Source organism: Crocuta crocuta, unplaced genomic scaffold, assembly GCF_008692635.1.
Source record: "Crocuta crocuta isolate KB4526 unplaced genomic scaffold, BGI_CrCroc_1.0 scaffold164, whole genome shotgun sequence".
In the NCBI taxonomy this organism is placed as follows: domain Eukaryota; kingdom Metazoa; phylum Chordata; class Mammalia; order Carnivora; family Hyaenidae; genus Crocuta; species Crocuta crocuta.
The window spans coordinates 4670138-4694862 of record NW_027530016.1 but is presented as its reverse complement, the minus strand read 5'-3'; the positions used below and the strand labels follow the sequence as shown (position 1 = coordinate 4694862).

The 24725-nt window shown below is 37.6% G+C and overlaps 1 protein-coding gene across 8 annotated transcripts in view; it reads left to right on the top strand.

Annotated features, from left to right (window-relative positions):
- LOC144231725 (uncharacterized) overlaps nucleotides 1–24725 on the top strand; it is a 374679-nt gene that overhangs the window by 315530 nt on the left and 34424 nt on the right. For 3 of the 8 annotated variants that reach the window (XR_013335163.1, XR_013335158.1, XM_077764290.1), the window contains 2 exons: nucleotides 10208–10310; nucleotides 14191–14363. The exons of the other annotated variants lie outside the window; for them this stretch is intronic. Coding sequence is in view for 1 of the 3 variants with exons in the window: in XM_077764290.1 (XP_077620416.1) it covers nucleotides 10208–10310; nucleotides 14191–14226 (139 nt within the window). In the remaining 2 variants the exon portion in view is untranslated. Of the gene's footprint in view, nucleotides 1–10207; nucleotides 10311–14190; nucleotides 14364–24725 lie in introns of those variants that run through there. 8 annotated transcript variants of the gene reach the window in all.

Genomic DNA, 24725 nt, shown 5'->3' with positions numbered 1-24725 from the left:
TGCTATTTCTAGCTGCATGACCTTAGCATCTCTAAGACTCTCGTTCTTCACCTTTAAATAGAGATAGTAATATATTCATTGCTGGTTTGTAGATTCAGCTAGTCTATAGAAGCACCAAACACCACATATTATAATCATCCCCTTTTGAATAATGGTCTTCAAAATAAAACACAAAGGATAAGATATATAGGCCCATCTAATCTGCCATTATGTAATGGCTATTGATATGGGGAGTTGAATAATTTATGACTGATTCACTCCAAGAAATGTTATGGTCAAGAAAGTAAAGTACTTAATATGAGTAGCTGCATATGCAAAGAACATTTAGGTGTTCTATCCCTGATGAAGAAGTGAAGGGCATCTTCTAAATTTATGAAACATCTGTTAAAGCAGCTGGTTCTTCATTAAATAAAAATAAAAATGTACCACTTCTCTTTGCCATTGCTGATAAATGGGAACAGGTGATGATCCTAGATGAGATTATGATTATAAATGAACTTACTGAAACTCTTTGATATTTTTATCAAGGCATCAGAATAAAAATACATGAGAAGTGAAAATAGAGGTCATGGAGCCCTGGAAATATATCGGGACCACCAATGAATGGCTCATTCCTGCACCCCACTCAACTTCAATTCACATTCTAAATGGTATTTCACCAGGATCAAAACTGATACTCTTTCTGCAAGATTCCCTAAATCTACTACCTGAAATTTTTCCAATTTCCAAGACTCGAATTCCAGTCATAACTAGATTTTTAAAAGAGCAACATTCCCAGAAAATTGGGGCCAACAGCCTACCTTTAACAAGTAGAGACCAAGCAATAATTGAGGGCATTTTATTCTTACACATCTCTATGAGATAGAAAAGTGAGAGTATGTTCATTTGACAGATGAGGAAACACAGATTAATTGATTTGTAACTACGTGATCATATTTGGCCCAAAACTCAAGGTTCAACCTTCACCTTCTCATCAGTTAATGCCTTTTTATTAGAAAGGTGAGTTAGAGAGAAAAAAAAAATGAGGTCATCTAAATTTGGCAGTGAGACAACTGGAGGGATGGTTTCTTTCTTTGCTTCTTGTTCCTCACCCTACCCAAGTGACCAATGAACTTCTCCAAAGCATTCCACTATCTCTCAGCAGATTCCCACCACAAAGAGCGCAAAAGTCCAAAACACCCGGGGGTAAAGCAAGGTCAAGAAAAGTGACAACACTCTCCATGAGCCTGACTCAACAGAATTGCTTTTAGAATTTAGGAGTGAGACGTGCTCAACAGTTATGAGTTGCTGTGATGATGCATAATTAGACGGTGATTTAACACAGAGCTAAAAAAAATGACAGTAATCATGGGGGGAAGGAATAAAATGCCAACGAAAGCAGTTAAATGAGCTGAAGTGCCTGGCATTTTTGTGATGTGTATCTGTTAGTAATTTGTCAGGCTGCAACAATAGAGGTAATTTTGCAAATAACAGGGGTTCATCAATTCACAATAGCACTTGCTCGTATTTAAAACTGAAGAAAAGGAATTGTATTTGGCTTATCAACGTAAAGAAATAGTTACAAAACTTGGGCAGAGCCTGCACATTACAAAGTGAAAGAGAGAACTGATTGTTAATTGGGAAAATTCAAAGCTGTACAACTCTGGCTTATGAGGACTTTCCAGGTAGACAATGGCTTTGGGAAAGATTTCACAGTTAAGAAAAGATTAATAGTGGCATTTCTTGAACAGGAAACAAAAACTGTTTCCCATCACCTTCCTGGTGAAATTCCCGCACCAGCCGCTCCTCTCGTTTCTCACTCCGCTCCTGTCAGGCAACCAAAGGGTTGGCCATGGATAGCCACACACACCACCCACAATGAGCTTACCTTTTCCACACTGTGCATACGTGACACCTAACTATAATACCCATTCTCTTCACTCCAAGAGCAATTCATCCCTTAATGTTAAATTCAAATAGCACTTGCCAGAAGGTATTCCCCTGACTAGTCTCCTCACCCTCTAGGATCCTCCTACTTACTGCTCTGTGCTTCCACTCCACACCCCTGGCATCAATCACCCTGAATTGTAATAACTGGTCTGCATATCTTTCTTTCCAATTCCACAGAGACTGTGATTACATTTCTTTGCCATTTCCTCATTCCTTGAAACATAAAGTACATTCAACAAATGTTGAGGAATGAACATGATTCTATCATCATGAACAGATGATAGAATCAAGGCATGAAGGGTGAGAAAAATACGTATTGATCCTTCTCTCCCCTCACCAATGAAAGACACGTCATAGAGAGTCTGTATGTTTCTCCTTATTCTCAACATTGCTTCTGACTCAAGGGATTAAAAAAAAAAATTAGGAGAAGATTGCCTTAACATGTCTCTACAACTACAGTGAATGAAAAATAGGAGAGTGAGAGAAACATATGAAATACGGCTTCTCTTATTTAAAGTCTGCATTTGAAAGATTTAGATTGTACTTCATGATAAGTCAAAGAAATCCTAGTCAGTGGCTCTTGTTTTATTATTCAGCTGTTATTACAATAAATCATACATGTCTAATTAAGACCTGTTATAATTTACAAAAAAAAAATCTCACAGGGCTAAAAACACATAAAAATGTGAACCTTCTGCTGCTCTATTTTTCAAAACCGAAAGACATTTAAAAAAAAAAAATCTTTTTGTAGGTCCACAAACCTCAGAGCTTCCCAGTGAAATCTGAACCTGGCCTCCTGACACAGAGGGCATGGAGACACAGAAGAGTCAGACCACTCCAGAGTGACAGGTGGCACTCTGAATAAGCAAGGAAGTTTTAAATCAGAGAGTTGTGCTGTAAGACAATGAGATCTCCAAACCTGCCCAGCAGAATATTAGAAGTTAAATTGGGGCCTCAAAGGTGTTCAGTCACATGTACCACCAAGGTGCCTCAACAACACATTGCTCTCTCGTGGCTGAGTTCTTAAAAACGGCTCCACTGTGGAAAGGGTAGGCAGACGTTATATTCCAAGGATAAGAGAGAGGGTGAGGAGCCCCTGATTGCCTACAGCCAGCTCAGTAGTCAACCAGTGATCACATCCTGTCCATGATCTCCTCCAACATTCCTTAATTTTGGTATTCCTGTATACCAATGCCACCTTGATTTTCCCAAACAAAACAATGCAACAGACACGTGAGCAACAAATGTAACTAAAAATGAAAGTACAAAATGATATAAGTAATCTCCTTACCTTTTAAAAAGTCATAAAATAGTGTGTTTACTTGAAGGGAAAAGGATATCTTACTATGTCAATATTATAGTAAGTATAATTTACAATTTATCAATATGGGCATGGAAAGAGAGAAACAATCCTACTCTGATGCGAAATGATTATGCAAATAGAAGAGCTTTTACAATTATTGCCTATAATCTTTCAACCTAGGATAATTAGCTTTCCCCTTTTCCTAAGTCATCTATACTCAAGCAATCGCATTTCAATTTTTTCTGTCTTAGTCATAACCAATTTATCTTTCCATTTTCCTTCTTAAATACCATCATAATTTTTATACTTTTTTAACCTCAGTGAAATGATGGCATGATTATCCAAGTGAATCATTTTTGGATCAGAGAAATCATTTAACATTTCCTGAAGTAAAATGAGTATGATTATAGGCGTTGGGGTGAGGGAGAAGAAGAATACAGGAACAAGGGGCTGGAGCGCTGGGGGTTCCTCATGTACATAATAGGAAGTACATAAAATACATATTCCTATAGAACAAACTGACAATTTCTTGGTGTGGCAAGATGCCATGACATCACATTTACTATATCCAAATTGCTTTTTCCTTTTCTTTTTTTTTAAATTTTGGCTAGTTTTATAGGGATAGAAAGGACCTACAGAAGGAAAATCATAATGTAGGGAAATAAAATGTTTCATGTGGCTTAACCCAGAAAGCGCAGTTCATCCCACACATCAGTACTCAAATGGATATGTACTTTATAGTACTCTACAGTGCTTAGACAAGTACTTCATAGTGTCTTATATTACTAAGGAGAGGACCATGGGTGCATATGTTTCACCCAAAACAGATCAGGTAAACATCATAAAGCCAGCATTGTCCTTTAGAGAGTGAATTGGTTTTTCTCTGCTTTTCTCAACAAGTAGACCATTGGCACCTAGTGTAGAGTATTCCCACAATCCCCTGTTTCTTCCCACTCTGTTTCATTCATGTGGTTCCCACAAGTGCTGCTATGTTTTTAGTGCTCCACCCATTTGGGCACTATTGACTAGCCCAAGGATAGATAGCTGAACAAGTTGGACCAGTGAGTGAATTTCCTTTGGATGTTTGGACTTGGAACCAGAGAGAGAGTCAAGGCACTCTCTCTTCAGAGGATAAAAATTATCAGCACCATGTTTTCATCCATGTGAGAATAACTGTCAAAGATGAGAAATTAATACACATGAAATATACAAACGCAACTTCCTTAGTTGTCCATTCACTCAAATGGGAAAACCACAAGCCATGTCTTGTCCATGTAGGTTACCATCTTTCAGATATAAAAACACCAATGCTTATGTAATCAAAGACCCAAAAGTAGCCTTCTAGCAGCAATCCATTCCTCAGTCAATGGTACCTTCATTCACCCAGTAGTATACTCAGGAATGTGGAAGTTCCTCAAACCACATTTTGCCTCCTTTCCTATATTCACTCCAATAAGAAGCCTAGTCTATCATAAATCATAATGATCTGTGCAATCAAATCTCATCTCTATTACTAACACTCTGATTCAAGCTACACAATCTCTCTCCTTGACTTCAACCAATAAGCACGGTTGAACTCTACACCCATTTTATTCACCACGCACAGCCTGAGTGTATCTTTTCAAAATATATATCTGAAATTATCAAAATGATAATCTGAAATTATCACGGCAGACCTCCTTTATCTACGAAGGATGCATGCCAAGACCCCCAAATGGATACCTGAAACCACAAGTAGTACCAAACCCTATATATACTGTTTTTTTCCTTTACACACAAAACTGTGATAAAGTTTAATTTATAAATTAGACACAAGAAGAGATAAATAATAACTGAAAGTAAAATAGAATAATTTTAACAATGTACTGTAACAAAAGGTATGTGAATGGGATCTCTCTCTCTCTCTCTCTCTTTCAAAATATCTTACTGTATTGTACTCACCCTTTCTCTTCTTGTGGTGATGTGAGATGATAAAATGCCCACGTGAGGAGATGGAATGAGGTGAATGACGTAGGCATCATGACATAGCATTAGGCTGCCACTGACCTTCTGACTTATCATCGGAGGGATCTACTCCGATGGCTGTGGAATACAGATAACTGAAACCATGGAAAGCAAAACTTCAGATAAGAGGTCCTGCTGTACCTAAAACTCTCCAATACTATCTTATTCCAATCGAGGTAAAGACAAAAGTCCTTAATATGGCCTACAAAATGCTAATTTTTTTACTCCTGCCTGCCAATTAGCATCATCTTGTACATCAACACTGCACTGCCCAAATCTCCAGATATCCAGAAAAGCTTTTTAATCAATCAGCTTTTTCACGAGGTGGCTATGGTTTTTGAGTTTTTATAGTTCCCTTTGCTTCAGGGAATTGTTCAGCCTGAGCAGCACCATTGACTATAAAAGACACTCCATCCATCGATCAGTCCTGGTAACCAATGGCTCAACCACACAGCTAGCTCTTGTGTTCGTGCCATCTTCCAAAGCTCAGAAAACATTGCATAACTCTGATCGACAGGTCCTGTGGTCTGTTAAAGGCAATTCTTTTTTTTTTTTTTTAATATTTTTATTTATTTCTAGGAGAGAGAGACAGCGTGAACAGGGGAGGGTCAGAGAGAGAGAGAGCCACACAGAATGTGAAACACGCTCCAGGCTCTGAGCTGGCAGGCAGCACAGAGCCCGACGCGGGGCTCGAACCCACGAACCGCGAGATCATGACCTAAGCGAAAGTCGGACGCTTAACCGACTAAGCCACCCAGGCGCCCCTGTTAAAGGCAATTCTAAATGCAAGGTTTTAAAAAATGTTATTAGTGCCCAAAACCTCTTTAAAAATATAACTTTCATAAAATCTCCAGAAGACATCACAAGGTGAGCAAAGCAAAGAATTTTTTGCCGAAGAAGAGACAGTAGAATCAATTCTGAGAACTACCTACAACCACTTGGAGATGGGTGCTTGCTAACATTGCAAACTCTGATGTCTCACCCTATGCTTACTAAAACAAAATCTCTTTGGGAATCCTTCCCCAAACCTGCATTTTAATAAGGACCCGGGGTGATACTTTTCTACCTTGAAGGAGAGGAAGCCAAGTGAGGAAAGAATTCCCAGCATCAGGCTATAGGAATCTCATTTAGAGGCCATGAAAAGGAAATGGAAAAGACAGAGGAGATTTTGAAGAGGGGATCGGAGAAGCAGGAGACAAACCACACTAGAACATAGAAACCAAGAAAACAACAAGTAGGCTCAGTAGAATGTTAGGGTGTAGTCTTATAGGATGAGGACTGATAAGTCTATTTGGTTGCATATTACAGAAATAATTAATGAGCTTGGAAAACATAGTAGAGTGAGCCAAACACTAAATAAAAAGAAAAGCTGGGAACAACCCACTACCCATCAAAAAAAGAGAGGATTTATGAATAAATTCAGCCTACGGAATGTTATGTAGAAATAAAACAACAAATAACAACTACATGCTGCAATAGGGAGAAATCTTAATAATGTAATGTGAGTCAAAAACCGAGTCCCAGAAGGCTACATTTAGGCAATAGTCTTTTTTTAATTTCAACAATAATAAATATAAAATATTATATATTTTAGGCCTACATCATTATTTGATAACATGAATTTTTAAGGTAAAGGAAACTATAAAATTTCAAAATTTTATCACTTTGAGAAGAGGAAAGCAGTGAAATTGTGTCAATAAAGAGCACATAGGAAGATCTGAAAGAGTATTAATGTTATATTCACATGTACTTGTATCATTTATATCACATGTGATTATTATCTCATTTAAAAATAACTACATGGGTTCCATTTCTCGCAGGATATCATGAGGACCTAGCTCCGTTGACTCAACATTCCCCCACTCCCAGAGAGATTGGTAAAAAATCATGTAAACAGAACAACCATTTAAAGTCTCTGGGAATGGTCTAAGAGCCTACAGCAAATAAACATTTATTCAAATATACCTGATAAGAGATTAACACCCAAAATATATAGGGATTCCTATAACTTGATATAAAATAATAGTAATAACCCAATTTTTAAAAATGAACATTAGACCTGAATCAGTCTAAATATGAAAAGAAGTTCACTAATCATCATGAAATACAACTCAAATCCACAATAAGGTAGCATCTCACACTTGTTAGAATGGATATTATTAAAAAAACATGAAAGATAAAAAATGTTGGCAAGAATGTAGAAAAATTGGAACTCTTGCACACTGTTGGTGAGAATGTAAAATGATACCACTGTGGAAAAGACTATGGAGGTTACTCAAGAAATTAATAATAACCAGAAGTCTCACTTCTGGGTATATAATCAAAAGAATTGAAATCAGGATCTCAAAGAGATATCTGCACTCCCACATCTTTTGAAGCATTTATTCACAATAACTAAGATATGGAAACATCCTAAATGTTGGGCATCCTACATGCCCATCAAAGGCTGAATAAAGAAGGGAAACATATTCATACAATGATTCCATTGTATAATATTCATTATTCAGCCTTAAAAAAGAAGGAAATCCCGCCATATGGAACAACACGGACCTACTTGGAGGACATTATGCTAAATGAAATAAGCTAGTCACAAAAGGACAAATACTGTATGATTCCACTTATATGAGATATCTAAAATGGCCAATTCATAGAAGCTGAGAGCAGATGGTCAGTTGCCAGGGGCTGGGGGAGGGGGAAACAGGGAGTAGTTGTTCAATGGGTATAAAGTTTCAATTATGCAAAATGAATAAGTTCTAGAGATCTGTTGTACAACATAGTGCCTACAGTCAACAACAGTGTATTGCAAACTTAAAAATATGTCAGGAGGATAGATTTCATGTTGTGTTCTTACTTCAATTTAAAAAAAAAGAAAATTAGAAATAAGTTTAAGAACTAGACTGAAAAAAATACAATAAAGTAGTCAGCTGAAGCTCCAAGGGCATTTGGGGAATCCAGGAGCACTTGAGCTTTTATTTTTTTTTTCAAGGCTTTCCAGAGCTGACGAGAGAGAACTCCACCAAAGAAGAGGAGATCCCAGTATTAAAAAACCCCTATATAAAGACCTGTATCCTCTGACCTCAGAGAAAGAGTGAGGTAAAAATAGGTCTCTGCCCACCAGCAGCTCCATAGGGCAGTGAGTTAAATCTCCTTACCTGAATGAACCATCGTTTTGGGTGAAGAACAAAAAGAAAAACATTCTTGAAAATTCTCAGCCAAATATCAACTTTTGTATGGGTCCCCAGGATAACTCTCTTCTTCCGGTATAATTCAAAACCCTTAAGCCAAGAATTTAAATTCAAGTATTACAAAATTGAGGGTTTTTGTGAACACAGAATATAAAATAATTGTATTTAGGATATCTAAGGACTTTTTTGTTTTGAAAATATGAGCAACAAGCAAAAAAGAAAAGAAGAAAAGATTTAAAATAAATAAAATGTCAATAAACAAAAAATTCAATAAATGAAATCTAAGAGTTATATGGGTGGGTATAATACCATATTTGACATAGCTGGAGAGATAGTCATTGAATTGAGAGAGACAGATAAATAATACACAAACACTTAGACCATGTTTAAATACTTGTGTATTGGTCTGAACACTTTAAAAGTATTCACTCATTTCATCCTCCAAATAGTCTTGTGAGGTAGGCACTACTAATTTCCCCATTTCCAGATAAGAAGATATGAGGCATAGGTTAAATAATTTGCCTGACTTCTCAAAACAAATGTTTGGAGAAGCAGCCGCTCAGAGGCAAAAGATTTCAGAAAAAATAATTTATCCTATCCTCAAAAGTATTACCTCAAGGATAATACTTGAGCCTGGGTGGCTCAGTCACTTACCACATCTGACTTTTGATCTCATCTGGGGGTTGTGAGTTCAAGCCCCACATTGGGCTTAATGCTGGGTGTGAAGTATTAAAAAAAAAGTATTACCTGAATTTTTAGACTGATTGATAGTAAGTTGTCTGTTTACATATTTCAAATCATATTCTAAAAGAATAGTTTGGGTGTAATTATTAATTGTTTTTATATTCATCATTATCAATTACATTATTTTTCTACATAAGCAAAAGCTTGAATAACATCAGAGAGATCTCTGATCAGTTAGCCTAAAAGTCTGTAATCCATACATCATCATGTTCAGGTGATCAAATGCATATGTTATATATGGTAAATTTATTCATACAAAGATGGGAAATGGCTTCCAGTAAATAAAATCAATAATATTAACATATCAATAAAAAATGTCAAGACTAGGAAATTCTAAATTAGAGTAAAAGGCCAAACCTTAAGAGAGTAGTAAAAGCTTATAGGCTTCTTGGAGCAGTTACTCTGAGCAGAGACCTAAAGCATACATAGCCCATAAGCAGGGACATTATCAGAATAATGATAATAATGAGTGCACAACCTCATCTTTTTTTTAACTTTAATTCCAATATAGTTAACATACAGTGTTATGTTAGTTACAGGTGTGCAGTATAGTGATTTGACAATTCTATACATTACTCGGTGCTCATCATGAGTGTATACTTAATCCCTTCATCTATTTCACCCATCCTCCACCCACTTCCCCTCTGGTGACCATCAGTTTGTTCTCTACAGTTATGAGTCTGTTTCTTGGTTTGTCTCTTGTTTTCTTTGTTCACCTGTTTTGTTTCTTAAATTCTGCAGATGAATGAAATCATATGGTATTTGTCTTTCTGATAATGACTTATTTTGTTTAGCATCATACCCTCTAGATCCATCCATGTTGTTGTAAATGTTAAGATTTCATTTCTTTTTTATGACTGAGTAATATTCCATTATATATATATTTGGCTGTTGTCAATAATATTGCAATAAACATGGGGATGCATATATCTTTTCAAATCAGTGTTTGCATTTTCTTTGGATAAATACCCAGTAGTGGAATTACTGGATCATATGGTAATTCTATTTTTAATTTTCAAGTAACCTCTACACTGTTTTCCAGAGTGGCTGCACCAGTTTACATATCCACCAGTGGTGCTCAAGAGTTTAATTTTCTCCACATCCTTGCCAACAGCTGTTGCTTCTTGTGTCCTAGCAGATGTCAGGTAATACCTCACTGTGGTTTTGATTTGCATTTCCCTGACAAAAAGTGAAGCAACCTCCTCTTAGCCACATATGCCAGTGTGATTTCAGGATTTGTTTTTAGCTTTTTAAAAGTTTATTTATTTTTAAAATATTCATTTATTTAATTAATTACTTACTTTGAGAGAAAGAGGCACAGAGAGAGGGAAAGAAAGAATCCCAAGCAGGCTCCACACTGTCAGCACAGAGCCCGATGTAGGGTTCGAACTCATAAACTGTGAGATCATGACCTGAAGCAAAATCAAGGGTCAAGACACTTACCTGACTGAGCCACCCAGGCATGCCTAAGTTTATTTATTTTTGAAAGGAGACAGAGAAAGAGAGAGAGAGAGAGAGCTCACATGGGGGAAGGAACACAGAGAGAGAGAGAGAATCTCAAGCAGGATCCACACTATTAGTGTGGAGTCTGACTCGGGGCTCGAATCCACAAACCTCCAGATCAAAACCCAAGCCAAAACCGAGAGTTGGACGCTTACCCACTGAGCCACTCAGGCGCCCTGCTTTTAGTTTTATTAAGATTTTTTTCCCCAAACCTTTTGATGTGATTTTCCCATTGTTTCTCATTGCCCACAGAGACCTGGAGTCACCATTTTAAGCTTCACACTAGTTGTAGAAGTTGATTTTTCCAAGAGTGTCTTTATAGAACCAATAATGACATTATCATTTCTCTCACTTAATATGCTTCTCAGAATATAATTTTTTCTGTATTTTTAGTCTTTTCCCACTGTTTACCATCATGGGAAAGACAAGTTCCAAGGGCATTTTATACAAAATTATCTGGTTTCTGGAACTCCATCCATTTTATAGTGCTTGAAACATTTTTGTTGTCCATCTGGCCATTTTGCTTTCCTCAGAAATAAATTTATATTGATTCATAATGTACCACACTCCTTTTCCAGTATTCTGGCTAGACGCATTTTCAGACTATTTCTAGAAAGTTTACTCTTTACAAAAGCATTAAATACAGCATGAGATGAAGTTTTGTGACTTCATCAGGAAAAGTAACAGTTTTCAGCTAATGATGCAGCTTTGGCTTTTTATTAGAGTACAAATTCTGAATATCCTATTAGCAGATTTGTGTCAACTGCCCTCATGTGTTTTTTTTTTTTTTTTTTTTAGAAATGTGCTCCATGCACATGTTGGCAACTTAGAATTCTAAAATTGTAGAATATTTTTTAAGAAAAGAGGCATAGGCTACCTTATGCTATTCTAAAGTGGGGACATCACAGAAATATACCAATTAGTGAATTAAACTTCCAGCCGAAAGCTGGAGAACAAGATGAAAAGACTAGGAAAGACACTATTTTCCCCAGGAAGCTACATAAGTTGACTTCAGGTCGGCCCTTTGGAATGCAGTCAGGAAAGCCCAAATAAGAAAAGAGATGCAACTGGCAGGAAGTCAGGAAAGGCGGTAAAAAGTGGCTCGGTGACTCCAGAGCATGAAGAGGATGAAGGAACACGTTGCCCCTTTATTACCTGGAGAGAAAAGCAATAATAGTAGATACCAAAAAGCCATAAGTTTAAAATTGTTTTGTTGAGGATATTATTTTTTTCCAAACTGATTCTGAGCTTCACAGCTGAGGAAGATGATCAGAAGGGTTAACACACTGAAGATGTCATTCAAAATGCTCTCCATATTGTGACTTTCTACTGCACTAATTGTCCAGATACCTTCTTCAAAAAAAAAAAAAACATATAATATCGTGAATTTTAACTAACCGATTCACATACCCACATAGATCTATACACTTATCTATTAGTATATTCTAAATAGATTAAAAATTCCTGGAGTGGAGGAAATTGCTTTATACTTACTTTACATATGCCAATTTCCAGCTCAGAATCGAATGGATGGCAGACAGTCTAAAAATATTCCTAAAATTGAGTTAGGATTAGTAAATTATCTGATGAAATGTATTACAAGTGGCTTTCAAAAAGTCAAATACATACATTGTTGCAGCTTGAATTTAATCTTGATTTTTCAGATAATGCCTTAAACATTTATTTTTATCATAATGTAAGTTTCAAGACTTGAAGGTTTTTTAATGTTTTTTTTAATGTTTATTCAGTTTTGAGAGACAGAGAGAGACAGAGCATGAGCAAGGGAGGGGCAGGGAGAGCAGGAGACACAGAATCGGAAGACGGCTCTAGGCTCTGAGCTGTCAGCACAGAGCCCGATGAGGGTTTGAACCCACAAACCACGAGATCATGACCCAAGCCAAAGTCAGACTCAACTGACTGAGCCACCCAGGCGCCCCTCAAGGCTTTCAGTTTTTAATTTTTATGAGTGTTATGGAAAATGCAGAAATGTTTAGTAACAGTGACACTTTTAATTGCAAAATTGTAGACAACCCAGTCTGGATTTTTTTTTTAAATCAACATTCATTGTGTAGCTCGCACAGTTAGTGGACATAAAATGGTCAAAACATAGAACCCATAGCTGCTATTCCCAGCCAAGGATTTTAGCTGCATTCTGCAAGAAGTGTGATAGTAATTATCCGTCTTCAGCTTTGAGCCAACCAAAAGTACCCCTCCCTTCAAAATCTCCTCTCCAGCATCCACAGCTGGGCAGAATCCTGACCATGGGGCGCCCAAAGACAGCAGGTAGTATGCTTAAAAATGGAGAGAGAGCTTCAGGACCTTAAAACCCAAAAATCCTAGGATAGAAAGTACCAGAAGCCAGGAGAAAACAGAAAAAGAAAGAAAGAAAGAAAGAAAGAAAGAAAGAAAGAAAGAAAGAAAGAAAGAAAGAAAGAAAGAAAGAAAGAAAGAAAAAGAAAGCACAAGAGATAGTGTTCTTTAACAGGTTAGTGAGCAGTATATTTACAATCTGAATTTTGAGCTATTATAGACAATAGTCCGATCATTTTTTATAATTAGTAATATGGGCCCTGATAGAAGGAAGGGCACAGCCCCTTTAAAGACAGCAGAGCATAAGAATGGCTTAAGATACACTAAAGACAATCCTAGACCAAGGTCAGCTAAAACAAAGACACAAAATCTGAACTCAAGCAGAAAAGAGACAAAGATATGATTACAAGAATATCACTGTACATCATAGATAAGTATCTTGAAGTGGAAATATTATAGTATAGTAAATCGAGAAGATAGACTTGCCTCAGACCCTGGCTCTGGCATTTCATAACTATATTTGATCCTCAGAACAGGAAACTAACCATCCGAGTCTCTGGAGCACTTACTTTACATGTTGTCGTAAATGTGGTTGTAAATGACATGCGATTATTTGAAAGTTTCTGCTCTGGCACCTGACAGATTGCAAATGGACAGCAAGTAGTACCTATTTTTATCATGTTCTTTCCCTTATTGCTCTAGTAAGTCTTTTTTTAAGACAAATGAATAGGACACTGTTCATGGTTCTCATTCTGGAGTGTCATTTCAATTGCTTTCGAATAATGCTATGCTTTCCTCATAAATCCAGAGTTAAACTGCTTCAGTCAAGGACAGGAAGCAAAACTGGTAAGCAATGCCCACTCCAGAAAGGTGGTCTAACAGACCAGTTATCTATTTTGAGGTGGCAAAAAAAAATAACGGCAGGGGCTTTTACTATTTTTTTCAGCTTGAAAAAAATCTTGAAAATTAGAGGCAAGAGATTACAGCTTCAATGGGTGGCAAAGGCACGGCACTATTACCTCAATTTTTAGATCCAAGAACATTGGGCATCTGAATTTTTTTAAATGTCACTTATAAAGGGCTCAACATAAAGTACATAGTCAGTACATGCTATTTTGTCTTTAGAAGGGAAGGAAAAGAAAATGACATAGGTTAATCAATTTCACCTAATCACATGTTGATTACTAAATAAAACCATTTGTTTCTCTTCAGATGATACTAAAGGAAGCTAAATTCCAGACTCTGTAGCAAACAATATAATATGAATTACAGCAAAATATTTACAATGAGGATTTGACACTTCAGATCACTCATGATATACCGCCATTTGATACATGAAGTTGCTGAATTACTGCTACTTTCCATGACCTGGTGCTACTTTGGAACACATAATTACCAAGAACTTTTGATGATCTGTATCACTAAATATAAATTATTCGCTCTGGAGGAGAGGGAGAGTTGGAGGATCTAGAACAAAGATGACAGGCAATCAGCATCACTGAACTCCTCTCCTACCTACTGCTGTCACCTGCTTCCACCTCAACCTCTCCTTCCAGAAGAGTGCTCTTGCAGCAACGGATCATTCGGGCTCAGCGTAGCACCACCCTGAACTTCAGAAAGAGGCTTTCTTTGCCTTCTGATTGATTTGGCCTCATGCGTCCATCAAAACAAAACAAAACAAAACAAAGCAAGAAAGGTCCTAAAATCAACATTAGACCATAACTATCCTAAAAAAAGAGTTCTGTTTTCCATGGCATGTGTGCATGTCCACGTGTGTGTGCGTGTTTCTTGTTGGCGATTTAACTGCTCTATTTTTAAGTACGATTCCTTCAGCTATAGTAGCATAGGGTGGTTCAAGTTTGTTTACACATAACAACACATGTGTTCAGAGTTAATTTGTAGGATACTTTAGTAAGCATTACCAAAATGCTCATCAGGGGAGGCGCCAGTGGAATGGTCACTTAGGACCCAGTTCTTCATACTTCCAGGTATCCAAGGAACGGCCACTCCTTATGTTCTAAAAATAGAGTTAGTCCCATGATTATTTTTTAGACTATACCTACTTACAAAAACTAAGTATATTTTTCCTGTGCCAAGGGTGATTTATTAGAGAAAATAATACTTAGTTTCAGAATGTCTCAAATCTAACAAAGATATCCATAAAACACTCCAAACAACTAGTTTAAGAACAAAATTCTACACACACACACAAATGACTAAAATGACTTATTTCCACACTTTCTACAGGTTTCTTGTAGAAGTTTGAACCAGGAAGCTTTTCCAAGACAATTAGTCATTTGAGGAAGTTTGAACAAATGGGTGGAAATGATTGACAGAATATTTCCTTCAAAATAAGTGACTGCCACATGTAGCTCAGTGACACTCATACAGATAGACCTTAATAAATGCCTGTTGATGGATGTGCATGTTTTAAGTACATACTTCATTACCGTCATTGATCCGCACTTTGCACTATATGCCTCAATTAAGTATGAAGTGCCAGTGTTTTACAATTGTTTAGAACTCAGTCAGCCAGTCAACAGACATTTATTAAGTTTCTGCTATTCATTTCTTTATTCTTTCATTCAACAACTATTTATTTAATACCTACAATATACTCAATCCTGGCCTTAGCTTGGGAAATTCAGCAGTGAATCCAGTTGACAGTTGCCATTTCTGCCAGGAACTTTTTTTAAATTTTTTATTTATTTTTGAGAGAGAGGGAGGGAGAGAGAAAGAGAAAAAGCATGAGTGGGGGAGAGGCAGAGAGAGAGGGAGACACAGAATCCAAAGCAGACACAGTTCCAAATGTGGGGCTGGAACTCACTAACTGTGAGATCATGACTTGAGCCGAAGTTGGACTCTTAACCGACTGAGCCACCCAGGCGCCCCTCTGCCAGAAACTTGTAGATCAGTGAGGAAAAGAGAAAATGAACAAACAAAACAAAAGTAAATATATATGCAAGACTATTCAAGTAGTGCTAAGTGCTTAAAATAGGATGATATAGAGTTTGACTTGAAGGAGAGGGAAGACCTATTTTAGACACCAGAGACAAGTCTCTCTCAGAGACTGACTTCTGAAATAAATGTAGTTAGCCATTCAAATATCCAGAAAAAGAAATTTCCAGGCAAAGAGAAGAGTTGGGGTGTAGTCATGGAAATGGAAAGGAGTTCAGTTACTTTGTGCAACAAAAATCAATCCAGCTGAAGAATGGTAAGTATTTTTATTTTATCCTAATTACAATGAGAAGACATCTGAGCATGTTTAAAAATCGAGCTTATTGAAGAATAATTGGTACAAATAATTTGCACCAAAAAATCACCCAATTTAAGAGGATATTCAATGAGTTTTTTCAAATGTATATAATCATGTAACCATCACCCTACCACTGCAACTAAGAAACACAGTATTTCCATCACTCCAAAAAGCTACCTCACGCCCTTTTGCAGTCCATCTTGTTCCTCACCACAAGCCACTGGGAATCACCATAATTCTGTCCTGTAAATGGAATCATACAGTATGCAGTCTTTTGCTTCTGGCTTCTTCCACTTAGTGCAATGCTTTTGAGATTCATCCTTGTTGTTGCAGATTGATTTGGAATCCCATTCAGTGCGTAACAAGCCATGTTGACTCAGCAATTAGATATACAAGTCTACAGCTCCCAGAAAGATTCTGGAGTCTCAACAGCCAGATGGTATTTTAAACCATGGGATTAAATGCTATCACCAAAGGGGAGAGTGAGGCACTGAGCCCTGGCATCCTCCAAATGTTGGAAAGAGGTCAAGGAGCCGGTAGATGGAGAAAAAATGACCTTTGAAGTAGGGAGAAAATAAGCAGTATCACAGAAGCCAAAAGGAGAGGGCATTTTGAAAAAAAATAGTTACCTGTGTCAAATACCAAGTGGGATGAGGTCTTACTACTGATTTGTCAAGCTGGAAATGTTGATTACCTTGATGAGAGTTGTTTTAATGGCTCCGTGCCAGACATTGAAAAATGCTTGGTATGTGACAGTGAACCAAACAGAAGTGATCATACTGACCCTCTTAGAACTTACTAATATACGTGTCTTCAGTTTGGTTCTTTATTAACTGTATAGAGAGGCTGGTGATTCAACATATAAGTAGCTATTCAACAGAAGAGTTTAGAACTTTTGAAAAACAATTGGAATTCTTTTGTTCTTCCTCTTTGCCCCTTCAACAAAATTTTAGTACAATTACACTAAAGAAGAATGGAACGCTATAGTTTTAATGCCAATGATGAGAGAAGGATACCATTTCCTTATATTTAAAGGAAGAGATTTACTCCTTTATAAATTAATAATTCAGAATATGTTTGAAGACACAACCAATTAGCTTCAGTAATTTGCATTTTTATGTTTTTTTCATTAGTTTTCTAGGTCCTTTTCTGCTGTTTCTATAATGAAAATGCAGTCTTTCAAAGGTGAATAGCTTTTTTGTATTTGCTTGGTAATGAGCTTTCTGCTTTTATCAATTGGCCAGTTTCATAGATTTCACATAAAATGTAGCTGTTGGTATTGAAAGACTAGCAAATGCGTACTATACTGAATTTCATTGTTTAACTTTGTGCCAAAATTCCTTGTCCACTAAAATGTATTGGGTGGATTTTTTTGTCTGTTTGTTTCTGTATTTTGTTGCTGTTGTTGTTATTTATTTTAGTGGTTTTGTTGAGCTTTTTATATAGATCAGACTCAGACCAATATTTGCTAAGCGTCAACTACAAACTCCACAAAATGTTGCATATCTGACTTATGTAGTCCAAAACTCAGTGGCATGTTTCCCCTGCAGCATTATGGAAGACAAATGATGAGGGAGTACACAGCATCACATGATTAAAACCATGCATCATAAAATTATTCCTCCCTCCAAATTCATGTAAATTTTAATCCTCAGGCCTGACCCCCCAAGGGCAAAAAAGACAAAGACAAAGGTGTGTGTAGTATATTTTAAATCTAACTGACAAGCTTTAAAAACATAAAGTCATCATTATCATTAATAAATGTTGGTTAGGTACACTGGAAACTCCATTAACCATCAGTGAATTAATTCTTTAATTGTTCAGTAGGCGAACTTTCACTCTGAGTAGCATCTTTAAGCAACTTAGGGGTCTCTGCTAATCGCCTGGTTCATTAAAACTGGAGAAGTCGAGTTGTAAATATTTATAGATTTTTTGTCACCAGACTAAGTCTTATGGGTCTCGATGGCAACACAAAGGAAGAGGGGAAAAAAGGGAAACATTAGTGAAAAACAATGTATAAACCGAACTAAAAACTGAAAATAATGGCACAATTATGGGAGAAAAAATATCTTTGTTCTTCAGAACCCCGAGGGAAATTGTGACATTTGTAAAAATTTTGTTTCTCCCCTCTCCAAAGACCAGATCCTTATTTCCATGACTTCCCACCACAGGTGTGCCACCGACAGACTATATCAGTCGGGGTAGCCTGTGCTGTGATACCAAGCCACCCCAAAATCTCAGTAACGGAACACACACCCAGGTCTGCTGCACACCTGGGCAAGGTGCAGGGGCTCGGTGGTCTGCCTACTTCCATCTTGTGGCACCTGCTTCTCATGATTCTATGCTCACTGCTGCAGGGGAAGGGGACACTGGAGTTTCCTGTGCCAGCAGTTAAATGCTTCAGCATAGCAGTGGCAACCATCTCACAACCCAAAAGCCAGAACTGCTCATATAAGCCTGGCTTAATGAAGCAAAGTATTAGGCTCCCATGTGCTCCCCCCAAAAAGATGTATCAGAAATGGGTGATCGCTAGAAGTTTCTGTATACTGACTCTACCTTAAAAATGCCCAAGCTCTCAATTTTTCTTACTCTGTAAACTTTGCCCAGAATCTGAATTACCAAGTTGACAAAAGCTTACCACGCACACACTCTGTCCTCTCATTGTACACAGGAGCAATGCAGGTAAGGGAAAGGCTTTGTCTTGGGTCCCTCAATCCAGCAGTCAAGACTTCTTTGTTCATTTCTGTAATTTTTTTCCCACAATGTCATGACTCCTGTACTCTGGGTTAACCTCTTCTCTCCCTAACTTCAGATCCAAATATCTAGAATGCTTATTCGCATCTCCATTTGTGTGCTTAATAAATATTTCAAACCAACATGTCCCAAACTGAACTCCTAGTCTTTATGCAAAAATCTTCTTCATCCAATGTCAGTTAATGGCAACTCCATTTTTCCAGTTGCTCAGGCCAAAAATCTTGGACTCATCGTTGAGTCTTCTCTGTCTATCATACTCCACATCCAATCCATCAGGAAATCCTTTTGTTTCTAACTTTAGCATGTGTCTCTGGCTGATATAAACTCGCCGAGTCATTCTTTTGCTGTGTAATGCCTCTTCCATAGCTGAAATTCTCTAGTACGTATTAATGCAGGATGCAAATCTCTTTCCACTCTCTGGCTAATCCCATAGGTCCCCTTGCTCAGACCTATTTATTCCTAATCTGCTAAGCTTGTTCCTTCCAGAACATAATCAATCAGCTAAATCATTTTGCCACTGTTCAGAAGTCCACATTTATCCTTACCTCAGATGTTTTCTCTCTCCACATGAAGTGTACTACCAGGTACAAGGCCCAAAGATGTGTCCACTGAGAAGTCCCCACTCTACTGTCTTTCAAAATGGGCCTATCTTGCAGCACCTGGTCAGTGCAGACACTCACAACCATGCCAAGCCAACCCATTCGAGAAACCAAGCTTGGGTTTTCTCCTTCTCTGTCAGCTAGTCATAAGGAATCCCTGCCCCTCTATGAGACATAGGTGTGAACAGAGATAGGCAGTGACACTCAACCATTGACATGGGGCCAACCAACATTCTCGCTGGTCCTCCTTCTCTGCAAATAGCCAAACCTCAACCAAGATCCACAGGGGAGAAGATTCTGTGGTTGCCTTCTCCTTGTAAATTCCTATCATGGATTATATCTAAATAATGGTACTTTCATTCTATCTTATATTATAGACATTTGTAAGCAGACCTTATCATACTCACTTTTTTCCCATTAAAATACAACTTCCTAAGGTTATAGGCCATGACTCACTTATTTTTGTAGGCCTTACAGTGCCTTGAACTGTGCTGCAAATAGTATGGTCAGTTTTCCATAGTTGAAATGTAGAGGAAAGAATCTTGATTTGTGCAGAAGCTAAACAACGTTGAAATTCACTGAGAGTGTGAAAAAGATAGCATTGTCTGGAAAGACAGCAAAATACTATAAAAACAGTGTTGGGCTCTATATGAGTAATCCAGTTCTAAAAAGACAAAGCTCTTAGTCTTCATAGCCTAAAGAAGGAGCATGGACTTTGAGTTGAGCTAAATTAGTTTTGAATACCACTCACTACATGTTGAAACTTGAGCACAGTGTTTAAATGTTCTGAGTTGCAGAGTCACTGTGAATGGAAGGAATGTCTATCTTTCAGCCTTGCAACAAGACTTAAATGAAGTAACATACATAAGATTTCCTGAAAAGAAATCAGCATACCAAGTATATATAGTAAGTGCTTGATAATGGTAGTTTTTTTGAGTATGACTTCATATGTGCTAGCATATAAAACATATAAACAAAGCAAGCCTAGCGACCCTTTTAGAAATATCCAAAAGCAATGACATTAGCACTTGACCAAACAAAAGGAAATGAGGTGAATGGGTAAGAGACACAGTAAACATGTACTTTTGAGATACGGGAGAAAGCCCAGACCTGTGGTTAGATGTATTAGAAGCTTTTCAGCTTCTTCTTCTATTAGGTTGTGCAAAACTTTCAAGATATGAAGTCAATTTTATCACATCAATTCCCAGAATAAGTCAGCCAGCAAATATACATTTTACTTTTTTTTTTTTAATTTAAATCCAAGTTAGTTAACATATAGTGTGTTCATGACTTCAGGAATAGAATTTAGTGATTCATCATTTACACGTAACACCCAGTGATACATTTTACTCTTGCATAAACTATTTTTGAGAATGTTTGTTAGCTTACATAGAGTCCCTCGTGGAAGCAACAATTACCAAGATAGGATCTTTATCTCTCCCCACAGAGGGGATGACTGAAGTAGCAGTGAGTGCCCATTCCAGTAAGTTAAAAAAAAAAAAAAAAAAAAATCACAAGGTCCTCAAGTTGCTCAACGGGAAAGCGAATAAGGGACAGAGAAGATACATAGTTCCGTGCGTTCCATTAGCTTACCTCCTTCCTATCCACCACACTATCGGTTCATTCTTGGACTTCTCCCGGCATAAAGACTAGAGACTACATCAAAGAACACTGTTGCAGCCAGGAAACACCAACCCTAAATTTTTAGTTTGAGTGGTCTAACCACTCAGATTACCACTGACACAACCTCACTACCTTGCCCAACTTCCTTCCATGCCCACTTTCTCTCCCCACCAAGCCATGACTGCTACAACATAAAGAGCCAGACCACAGAAACCACATCCTGGAAGAGTGCAGTTTCCATTCACTTGTTTTCCAAAGGCTTAATGGTGCTATCGCCCGAGTCCAAAAATCATAGACCTCGAGTATTTCTTTAAAAACTAAAGCCTGTTAATAAATGTGAAAATAATAAGATTAGAAAGACTATTTTTAAGGAAGCCAAATGAAACTACATTTATTTTGTACCATTCTCTTTATGGCTTTAAACGATAAGCAAAAGTTTATTCTAGAATAACAGAATATAAGGATCTTTATTTTTATTAAATATGCCCTTAATACTTTTACTATTGGTATCCAATGAATCCCTTATCAGTGTATAAGATACATTTATTCCAAAATTCATATATTCATTGGTTAAATTTTCTTAGGTAATGAATACACTCTCCACTTCATTCGATAACTGCAAAATATAATAAGAGATCCATCAGATATAGTGAAGACAATTAAAATTTTGTTTGATCTTATTCTATTTTTAACTAATATTTATTGAGTGTTCACTCTGTGCTAGTCACTTCACATGGATTATCTCACTTAATGCTGAAAATATTTCTAGGATGTTGGTAATAAAACTGCCTTAATTTGACTAATGAGGAAACTGAGAATCAAAGAACTTTATAGCTTGCTCAAGGCCATGCACAAGTAAGAGGCAGTCAGGACTAGAATAAAGGCAGTCTGACTCCAGAGGACCCCCCCCCCATCCCTACCCCAACCCTCATTGCTCTGCTAAATTGAGTCAGAAGGGCTGAGCTATCCCAAGTGGCATGAAGTCAGTTAATTTAAGTATTCCACTTAAATCAGATATTATTTCTGTTTACTAAAATGTTAAATGAATTGAATAATATACAAAAATATTTATGGAATGTCTGGGTAGCTCAGTTGGTTAAGCACCCAACTCTTGGTTTTGGCCCAAGTCATGATCTCACAGTTCGTGAGTTTGAGCTCCACACAGGGTTCCAAGTTCACAGTGAGAGTCTGCTAGTCTGCTTGGGATTCTCTCTCTCCCTCTCTCTCTGCCCCTCCCCCCCACACTGTCTCTGTCTCTCTCAAATAAACTTAAAAATATATATATTTATGAAATCCAAACTGTTTTATGTATTAATGACAGGCTAATGGCTTGTAATTAAGGCATAATCTGTTAAGCCCAACAAACAAACAAAATAGCTTGTTGGTGTGGAATGTAAGTAAAGAACTTATTAACCGAGTACTATTTTTCCCTGCTGCTATATTTGGCATTTCATCAGCTCCCAGACTGTATAGCAAGAATAGAGTAGACTGGCTTTCTGGGTAAAAAAAATTCATGCTACCTTTCATCTCTAATGTTTATTAAACCCTCCAAATCTCTGCTCTCCCTGTCTATTGCCAGATAGCATTGTATCGTGTGCTGTACGAGGCAAAAGCACAGCGCCAGTGGGGTTGAGAACATGGGCTCACTTCTCTGGAGCAGAAATGGCCCTTTTCCTTGACCACAGAAAATACCAGAAAATCTTGGCTATCTTTTTGCGGATGCCTGCTACTGCTTAATAGTATGATGAGGCAAGAGCCTTTGAGTGACATTGCCCAGTATATCAGAACTCATGGGAATACACCCAAAATGCATGCCACTTCCAATGGGAAGTGAGTAATAACATTTTTGTACACAAACAACAGTCACATTTCTTATTTGATTTTTTGTTCATTGGTGACTTATTATGGGAAGCCACTAGATACATAGCCATAACATATGAAAGTAAATATTTGTTCTCAGCTACAGTCATTTCTTCTTGCTTTTGATTGCATTCTCTTCTGACATCTGTTTCTCAAACAATGGTAGGTTTCAGACATATAATGCAAATACTTAACAGGAATCCATTCCTCAGAGAAAAACAAAAATAAAGTCTCCAGGTTCCGCTCCGATTAGCTTTATTAGAGTGTCTGGAAATAGGACTGCATTCCTGGAAAAATGCTTCAAGTTGCCCTTTGAATCGGAATTATTAGCATTTGAAAGAAGAGAACTATGTTGTCCTTCTAAATATTCACTCCAGAAATCTGCAAAAAATTGTCAGACCCAAACTCTGCAGTCTTCACAAGGATGCTGGGCTGTGAGTTCAAATACAGTTTCTCCTTTTGGAAATTACTGGAAGTGGCCGACAAACTCTTGGGCATTAAACTCTAACTACACTGAAGGCCCATGAGACTGATCTCAATTCAATAATTTCCTTATCTGTCTTGCCACTATCATCCTTATTAAAGTCAATGCCAAAGACATCTGTGCTTTTAGGAACAATGTTCTGAAGTTGACACATCCCAGCAAGTATGCTCTTCAAACTTCAGAAATGCCTTCACAGGCGCAGTAATGGGATTTTAAAATTTAACATAAATTGCAATCCTTAACTATCCTTGGAACAGCACTTACACACAATATGTTATTAACATTTATTCCACACAGCAAAGTCATCAGGCTCGCTTGCATGGGTAGACACACTGCCCATCTCTGACCTTACTTAGGAGTCTTCTCAGCTGGACCAGTCTTGGCGTCAGCAAAGTAGGGAGCTGTGTGCTTGTGCGCTCCACCTTCTCTCCCGCCTTGGCCTGAAATCCCGACTCATAAAGCATATTGAAAGACTCAGATACAGAAAAGGAGTGTTCCACTCAGAAGACATGGCAAGAGTAAGCTCCAAGGGATTAGGGTACGGTAAACCCTAGAATGTGCTACGTGAACAGGTAGGTCCTAGAGGGGTGACTCAGGGGAAGGTTGGAATGGGATAGACCCATCTCAGAGTTATGAAATCCATTTCAGGGCCAGAGAGCTAGACGATAGAAGGAAAATACCTAAAGAAAAGAGCCTGAGTCACCGGGTAGCTCTTATGCTATCAGGATGCTTGCAAATACTATGCTCTTGAAATAGAGTTGCCAGACTTAGCAAATAAAAATGCAGGATAAACAGGCACTCCAATAAATTTGAAATTCGGATCAGGAACAAGTAATTTTTTAATATAAGTCTGTCCCATGCAATATCTGGGACATGTGTACATTTAAAAGTTATTTGTTTATCTGAAATTCAAATTCAACTGAGCATTTTGTATTTTATCTGGTGACCCCTCCCGCCTTCAAATTACTGACTTTCTGAGTTATATCTGTAGGCCTGTGTCTACCAGAACAGCAGTTCTCAAAGGATGGTTGCATCAGCAGCACCTGGGAAGTGGTTAGAAATGCAAATTCTCCACCCCAGCGCAGACCTAACCCGTGCCTGGGGCCCGGCAATTATATCAAGCCCTCTAGAAGATTCTGCTGTGCACTCTTGGTGTAGAACCATTTCCCAG